The sequence below is a fragment of the Dasypus novemcinctus genome, chromosome 13, assembly GCF_030445035.2.
Source record: "Dasypus novemcinctus isolate mDasNov1 chromosome 13, mDasNov1.1.hap2, whole genome shotgun sequence".
NCBI classification, from domain to species: Eukaryota; Metazoa; Chordata; class Mammalia; order Cingulata; family Dasypodidae; genus Dasypus; species Dasypus novemcinctus.
Window position 1 is genome coordinate 92,463,533 of NC_080685.1, and position 9,194 is coordinate 92,472,726.

General features: G+C 36.5%; 1 protein-coding gene across 1 annotated transcript; it reads right to left on the reverse strand.

Annotated features, from left to right (window-relative positions):
* Positions 1-2,033: 2,033 nt before the first annotated feature.
* On the reverse strand, positions 2,034-9,073 carry YOD1 (YOD1 deubiquitinase). The gene is made up of 2 exons (XM_004470059.5): positions 8,705-9,073; positions 2,034-7,733 (listed from the first exon to the last, which is right to left on the reverse strand). The coding sequence occupies exons 1-2, from the start codon at positions 9,045-9,047 to the stop codon at positions 7,030-7,032; spliced, it is 1,047 nt and encodes a 348-aa protein (XP_004470116.2). The 5' UTR covers positions 9,048-9,073; the 3' UTR covers positions 2,034-7,029.
* Between the last annotated feature and the right edge of the window lie 121 nt (positions 9,074-9,194).

Sequence of the window (9,194 nt, forward strand, 5' to 3'; positions counted from 1 at the left end):
CGCCCCATAAAGAGAGTCGCCCCGTGTGAAAGAAAGTCCAGCCTGCCCAGGAGTGGCGCTGCACACTTGGAGAGCTGATGCAGCAAGATGACGCAACAAAAAGAGACACAGATTCCCGGTGCTGCTTTCAAGAATACAAGTGGACACAGAACACACAGCAAATGGACATGGAGAGCAGACAACTGGTGGGGTGAGGGGTGGGGGGTGGGGAAGGGGAGAGAAATAAAAATAAATCTTTAAAAAAAAAGTTTTAATGAGCTTAGGAAAATACATTTGTGATATCCTGGCACTTGATTTCATCTGAAACAAGAGAGACAAAAATGATCTGAGAGAGAAATTTTTAAAATAGAAAATTACTTAAGGTGCCTCCTTTTATATTCTTTAATCTTTAATTTTTGATTTAGAGATAAAGATTAGCATAGACCTTTACCCAATGAGTAAGCAAACTTCTGCCAAAAGGGAAGTCCTGCTTTGCAGCCTCTACCACACAGCTAAAGAATACAAGCCACTCCCTTTCCAACATAGATGGAACAGTAAACAGGAGAAAAAAATAACCAAACTTTTTTTTAGGGACATGGTTCTTTCTGTAATTTATCGAGTCACTTTGTAACTAGCATTTGAAACAGAATTTTCAAAATGGCAAAGGCCTAATCACTTCTAGCCCAGTATCTCACAATGCTGGGCTCTACATCATGATACTCTTTCTTATATCAAGGTATCTTTTTCCATTTTTGTTAGGTTTTTAAGGTAAGTTTTATTTTGCAATATTTACCACTTATTGATCTCTTCCCTCTAGAGCCTCACAGGAAAAAAACAAATTAATCTTTCACACACTTCCAGAAATATGGTTAGCCATTACATCAATCTGAGATCCCTTTCTGTTCTCCAGCAAAATATCTCCAGTTCCTCCAGTCATCACATGACATTTGTCAGATCTCAATTTTTCAAGTTTTGGGTAAAACCTGCATGCAAATCCCTAATGCAATATGACTAAATCAGAGGACATTAACACTATTGCTTTTTTCTGGATCTTTTAACTATTAAAATGCAACTCTTTCTGCAGCCCAAGTACTACCACCCTGTTGGAATCAGAATTACGATTACATACTTTTGCTCTTTTACTCAAATGAACTATAAAGCCAGGTTTCCCCCACGCTGGACTCAAAATGGATTGTTTTAGAACTAAACAGGCAAACTTCACACTTAGGAGTATTCAATCTTAAATTTTGTTTTCTTTCAGCCTGTTGAGATTTTTTAAATTGACATTCATTGTACTATCAGTCTTTTTCGGATTTACATTATCTGTAAATTTAAAGTGAGCTGCTGGAGGTCAAACACATAGGACTGATATAAACCATCCACGGCCTAAGTTGACAGTGACTCATTTAAACAAATTTAAAGCAGTGCTTCTCAAACTTAAATGTGCATTAGAATTACGGGGAAATATTAAGGCCCCTTAAAAATCTTTTAATATGAGGTTTGGTTTAACTTTTTATGTTGGATTCAATGCTGGCTCCCAGAGATGTTATTTGTCACAGTGCACAAACTTATTATCTCCCATCATGATTCCATTTTTACAGTATTTAAGCTTTCAGTTAGAAACTGGTCAATTCTAATAACCTCAATGTGATTTAAAAAAATGTTTCAAATGTTGACATGGTCAAAGATGAAATAAATTCTCCCAGATACCGTAGTTTTTAAATGTAGTCAACTTCACAAAGATATCTATTATAAACTAAAAGGAACAGCCTTTCCACTTTGGCAATTTGCCAGCAACAGACAGAAGGAGCTGATTGCATGTCAGAAAATGTGGTCAATGAAGGGAAATTTCAAATGTCCTCTGGTGTTAAAAGGGTGAAGCACTTTTGTGTTCCCTGTCAAAGTCATTAAGAATACGCCTAGTGAGATTTGGCAGGCTTTGGTAGGTACATAAGTCAAAGCTATGGTCTATTAGCTTGATGACAAATATGTAACTTGAGTACAGTGACTGTTCACCAGCCCTCTGCCCTCACCCCAAAATATGCTCAAACAACAATGTTTTCACTTCATTTATTCCTTCAAAACAAGTCACCTCATACAGCATTTAGATATTTAAAACCATACACCTCATAAATACAATCACTGCATCTTAATGACAATGGCAAAATCACATGAGTTGTACAAAATGAAATTAGGCATCTCTCAGGCAGTAGCAGTGTATTAACTTAGAAAAAACGCTGGTAAATAGATAAAAGAACATTTTTAAAACAAGAAAACACTGTCCATCATCAAGAAAAATATTTTCTCATACCAAGAACTTAATTGTTTTGTTCTTCCCTACTACATTTTCATGTCATGTTCTAGAACTCTAAATTGTGAGTCTTTGTGGTTTTCTTTAGACTCCACTTCTATTGCCTAATACAGGAACTATAGGACTGTATCACTATCCTTTTGACAAGTTACATGTTAAATTCTGTATTTTAAGCTGAATTCAACATTTTTAAAAGGAAACAATCTACTTTTATTATTTATTTTCTGTAAACAGCTTGAGTCCTGAATGGTACCAAGGTGAAAACTGTACAACTGACAAGAATTAGGTCCTCTGGTCCTTTTAAGTAGTGAATGGGTGTAACTAACTTCATATCCTATACAAGTTACAAAATCAGGCTCATGTAATCTTAGTAGAAATTCTAAATCTTTTAAAATGAACTTTGTCTATTCATCCTACAACTTAAATTCTATCTTCACTATCCCCAAACGCCTAGGTCTAAGTCTGCAGTTTTAAAAACATTAAAAAGGTATCATAGCAAAATACTCATATTCATGGTTTTATACTTAAATGACAAGCTATTTTACTTATGACTATGTTCTACGCCAAGAAACAGGGGAGAAGGTTTGAAGTGACACAAAGACATTGCTTGCGACATTTTCCGAAAAGCATAATTTATATTAAGATATGCATCCATTTGAGAATCTCTTCTAATTGCTTAGTGGCAGCCTCCTGCTTCTCCTTCCTTTCACCCCTAAAATAGCAACCTCTTTTATATCCGTGTGAATCAAGACTTAAACCAGCACTTGAAATGTTCAATGTCAGTGTCATAATTTTTCTAAAGCAAATGTTGAAAGCACTGTAAACAAACTGCCAGCTAATTTTGGGAAGAGGAAGAATAAGAAAACCCTTATATTCTAAATTGGATGAAATGCACTGAAATATAACTTAGTAAGAAAATATCTTCAGTTAATAACTAGCTTATTCAAATCAAGTGTTTCACTTTAGACTTGATGTCATCTGTATGAAACTTTGAAGGCAAGACTCAAAAATCAGCTCCCTTAATAGAAGTTTGCTTAGAAAGAAATTGAAGTTTTAAAAATCCAGTTTTTTATAAGTTGTTACAGTAGCCTTTGTTCTACAAGAACAAAATTGAAATACTGTACTGTACAAAGTTATAAATAACATTTTGAATGCTAGGCCACAGAGCATGCTCCTATTGAGTTCTACTATTTTCAAAATACCACTATGTTGTATAACTGAATATTTTATAAACTGATGGCAATAGCTGATTAAGAGTAGACTGGTAGCAGCTCAAGATTTTTTTTTTTTTAATTTTAACAAAATTTTCATATATATATTTGGTCTCCAACAGGTAGCCTTCATTTTTTTCCCAAATAGCATTTTAAAAATTTATTTAACTTTAATCATGGTAAATACATCATAAAAATAATTTTAAGTGGACAACTTTTTGACATTTAAGTACACTGGCAATACTATCTAACTTTCACCACTATCTATGTCGACTACTTTATCATTCCAAACAAAAACTCATGCTCTTTTAGCAATGACTCCCCATTCCCCCTTTGCCCCCACCCTGGAAACCACCATTCTGCTTTCTGTCTCTATAATTTTGCATATTATTTCATATAAGAGAAACTATACAATATTTGTTCTTTTGTGTCTGGCTCATTTCACTCAACATGATGTCTTTAAGGTTCATCCATGTTGTAGTGTAAGATCCCTGGAGAGGGATAACATGGAAACATGTAAACTTTTATTTCATATTTTTTAAAGTGCTGCAAATAATAACAAACATTATGTCAACACATGAAAGAACATGATTCTTAATATATGCAAGTTTAGAAAGGCCACCTGAATTATAAAGAAAAACAATCACTCTATTGCTTAATCTTGCATACTCCCCATAGTAAATTTTTCAAAGACATAATAAACTATATTTAGCTAGGACAACCTATGTTTTAATCCCAACAAAGATAGAAGGACTAAACAAGTTAGGCATGGGTCCTCAGGGACATGTACGGAGGGACAATGCAGTGTTATTCATTCTTGATTATAATTTTGCTGGAACTTTTAACTTAACATAATAATCAAGTGGCATGACTACATTAGTTCTTACTAACAGGGTCAAGTTGACCAGCAGCCACACTTTCAAGGCTGCCATTTGACTATGCCCATTTCTCATTTATGGGATTCAATAAATCAACCAGTAACCATCAACAGAAGATGTAATAAACTGATGATGTCTTCATGACTGCCATGTTACAAAATTCCCAAGAATATTAAGTGTTAACTTCTAAAATCACTCTATCTAGGCATATACCTAATCTTAAAACTCAAAGAGTAGGGGAAAGGAGGGTGTTGGAAACCAGTCTTCATTCATTCTGCCACTAACATAAATGGTCCTCATTTAAAAGAATACTCTTGTACGGCACTCTAAAAGTGAATGAGTAGGAAAAAGGACTCTGTTCAAATGCAAACTTAAGATAATTTCCTTTAATCCCACAAAAAATACTAAATACTTAGATTTTCATAGTTCTCAAGCTCAGTAATGCACAGTAAAAAAAAAAATCTTTTAAGTCTCTGAGGCTTACAAGCTTGAGTTTAGAATGAGTATTTCAGGTTTTTAAAGCCTCAATAGCTACATCGAGTGGTCTACAAATAGTGCTTCATCTTGAATTTTGATCAGAACGCTATGTTCAAAGTATTAATGCTAAATTTGTGAATGGATAGTAACAGGTAAAACAGAATAAGATCCCCTGAATAAATATATGACACTTGCTATAAAAGTATAAGCTTAAATATATAAACAAAAATACTTAAAATCAAGAATTTAATTTGTAAACAATCGGCATCATATTTCTTTCCATTTGTTAAGTTAATCCACTAAAAATATAGTCGCAATTTTAAAGCGACAGAAATTTACATTAGGAAACACCAATTCATGCTTGGAGCAAAAAAAAAATACATATTTGCTGCATGAATGAACGTCTAGATCTAAAATTTCATAAGCAAATGTTGATTGGCTCCTGTAGTACTAAGAAAGGAAGGCAAGTTTTATGAATAATGATGCATAAAGCTCAATTTGAGGGATGCTCCCCAGTGCTATATCTTAAATTAGTTTTAAATGTAGTATTTTCTAGGGAAAAATAAGACAGAAAAAGCCACTTAGACTAGATGACAGGTATGAAGAGATTTTCAATCATATTCATCTATATCTATTATGATTGCCAAACACTAAGTATCATAAGCTTACACGTGCTGTCTTAAGGCTCAGTAAAATAGAAAATTTAACACTTCTAAGTTGTATGGATCATAACTTATAATGAATGGCTAAAGCAGCTATACACACAAAAGGTACTCTAGAAATGTCATCTAATGATTTCAAGCATACTTTGTGAATTGTTCTTTAAAGGTACTTTTAAACTTGCTTACATGTTCCTTAATTTTACATGTCCACCTTCATGAAGTGAAAGTGCTGAAAGCAAATCTCAACTTTAAAACATCTGCCAAGAGATGCTGAAAGATATGTAAGTGCTTTTAAATATAACATTAGTTTTCTCAGTAAGATACTTAATCAAAAATAAGACCCAGATTACAAAATTTCACAACGTTAAGCTTCTTCACATTATGTGAGATAATACATAACAATTTTAAATTTAGCATCCCTGATCTTAAGAATCAAGAAGAGAGGTAGAAAACTTTAGCTGGATGATCTCATAGCAAAGCTAAATTTTAGAGGGTGTGCCTTGCAGATTAGCCTATCAAGAAAATGGCTACATATCTAATATTAGGAAAAAACAAGGATAAGGTTAGCATGAAAATACTCCTTAAGCAAAAGACCTTGCATAAACCAAACCAAATTACAGCATTATCACTTTAGATAAGTTGGAGGATGTTCTCTTAACAAAAAGCTGAGGAAATTAAATTCCAACAAATTGTTAGGTAAAAAGCAAAAATTAAGCAAATTTCAAGGAATTGCAATTAAAAGAACCTACACTGCTTAATTTTAAAAATTTATCCAATGTGCCAAAGACCATATGCATCACATTAAAACATGAGGCCAATTGTCTTTTAAAATTTCAGTCAGCTGCTTCAGGCATCTTCCCCTCATACATTCTACTTTTATACACTAGAAATCTTAAATAGGGCACTATCAGTTCACGCTTTTAGGTAACATTCTCAAGTAACAGACCCATCCCTGTAGTAACTGCTTGATTTGTACTTTTAATCAGTTAAGTACACATTTATAAACTTTACCAAATTGCAATATAATCTGTTTTGACAATTCTGATTATCTTCCATTTGAGGAATCAATTCATAATTTTAGAAACTATTAACTCACTGAGTTATTAAAAGGACTTAATTACTGGAGACGGTGGTATATGTCCCGTAGCCTCGCCTGAGGCTTTCCGGATTACCCAAAATGTGATGTCATCATCTTCGACAGGTTAATGCTGCTAGATGCTAGTTTATAATACTGAAACTCAGTCTTCGGGTTAGTGTCAGCAGGTGGCAAGCACCACCTATTCTGTAACCCCAGCAGGAAGAGAGCATGTATCACCACTGTAGACACATATCTGTAAACTTGCACACTAATTTTAATCTTAACAAAGAATTTCAGTGTCTTAGTGGTTTCAAGTTAAAGGGTGGCTCAAGCATTGTGTCCCTTTGTTCTTTAGGAATACACTTGGCTTATTGGAAAACCCAGAGCCTTCTGGATCTGTGAGGTAGTAGGCTTCAACCCTATCATGCATAGATCACACTTCTCCAAAGCTGGTATGGCCTGTCTCCTTGGCATGGTCCCTCGCTTCTGCTTGTCCAGTCAATCCCTTGTGGCACACCATGCATCTCAGGGTGAAGCGGTTTACATCAGTAAACTGTCTCTTTCTTCTAGCTTCATCTGCTAATTCCAGTGCTTGTACAAGAACAATATCATCATTAGAGGAGAAAATGGTCAGAGGAGGGGTATCTGGGTCAGGGAAGATACGCTGAAGTGGATCATAATGAATGCCATCATAAATAAGCAGGACCCTTTTGGTATACCCTGCATCTTCCCCAAAACGATCAATTCTTACTGTCTGTGTATCCACTACACATATTTCACATTGATAAAACTTACACAAAATTGATATCTCAATAGCTCCTCCCCAAGTATCATCTCTTTTGATCCATTCACAGTACTCTTGATTTGTTTTTCCCAGTATTGCCTCGCTATAGAAGTCCGGATCACTTGCTACAATTTGTGCTATGAGGCGTCGCATCTCAGGGGCACAAGCTGGATTCAAGACTCCCCCTTCAACAACATAGTACACACTGGTAAAGAGGCAAGAGTTGTCTGCTGGGACTGCTGTTCTGGCAAGTACTGGCACAGTTTCCCTGAAGGAACTAGGAGCACCATGTTTTGTAAACGAAGGTGAAGTTCTGTGCCTGGTTTGATCTTCTTCAACAATCAGCATGTCGCCTGTTAAAAAAATAAAACAAATCCAGAACTGCAGAGAAAATATAGATGGAATTGTTTTTATTAGCCAAGTCTGTAAATTACAAACAGAAAGAAAGTATAAACTGGAGTTACTAAGGAGAAGAGAGCTTTGCAAATAATTTACTAGTAACGCTAAAGCTTCATTGTGCTTCCCAATTTAGTAAATGGGTCTGGGTTATACACCTTTATACTTACTTGAAAAAAATACATTTAAAAAACAAAGTTTCCTTACCCACATTTTAAAAGCACAAATCTTCCAAAAAGTGTTCACCATAGATTAGGCCACTAGGGGGTTCTCCATCTGAAATTTAAACACAACTATCCTGTTTGTTGACACGGTCCTTGATTAAGAGAGGAGAGCTATTAATTACCCAAGTTGCTCTTCAAGTTTGAATACTCACAGAAATAACTACTGTTGGTTAAACTTGACAGAGTCTTTCATCGATATTTAAAAGCTAACTCTAAAATCAGTATGCCTAACTGTGAAAATAAATATATATGAAAGTGACTGCAAAAACCAGCAAAAGAAAAAAGAGAAGTATCCTTTATCCTTCAGGCCTGCTAATGAGTGATAAAGGGAAAAATAACCATCGTTATAGTCAGGAACTGAAAATACAGGTCCTACTTTTTTTTTTTTTTTTACACTTTGTAGATGTTGCGTAAAATCAAACTGTTTTTGAGACATTTTTCAGACAGACCAGAAAGGAGAACAAGGAAGGACTCCAAGGCTTTGGATGAACCCTCCCTGTCTCTTTCAACCATTTGTAAAGACTAGGAGTTGCTAGACACTTGTCCTGCCTCCATGAGTTATATGTACTTTAATCTACCTTCACCCTTGCCCTCAAAGCCCACAGCTGACCCAGAGCCAACTTGCCGTGACTGGTTCCTTTTCAGTTCTCACGCCCCTCTTCATCCTCACAAGGCTTTCCTTGGTACAGACCCGATCCCCTTACCTGACTGGATGGGCAAGTCTTCCAGAATGGTATCCCCGTTGCTGAGGTCCAGGCACTCGGGCGGGAATCCGACGAGGATTCGCTGACCGCTGGGGGCGATACCGGTGATGGCGGCAATTTGGCCCTGGAGTTCCCGCACCCGGGTTCGGTTGGACAACCCCTGCAAAACATGGGTGCCGTCCTTGGCCTTGCAGCGGAGCCGCCACATCGTGTCGGTCCGGCTGCCCACAGGCCAGACACCCGCCGGGCCAGCTTTGGTCCCGGCAGCAGGTTGGGAGATGCCGCCGGGGCAACCAGCCACCGGGGGGAACCCAAAATGGCCACCCTTTGCCGGCCCAAACATCGCGAGAAGTTGCCGGTGGTTACAGTTCTCGCGACACTTTGGTACGCCTTCTGCCTTCGCGCTTTAGTAAACTCGAACTTTCTTAAAGTGGCAATTCCCCTGCCCCACTGCCGCTCTCAGGAGCCAAAGGATGATTTGTCTGTAACG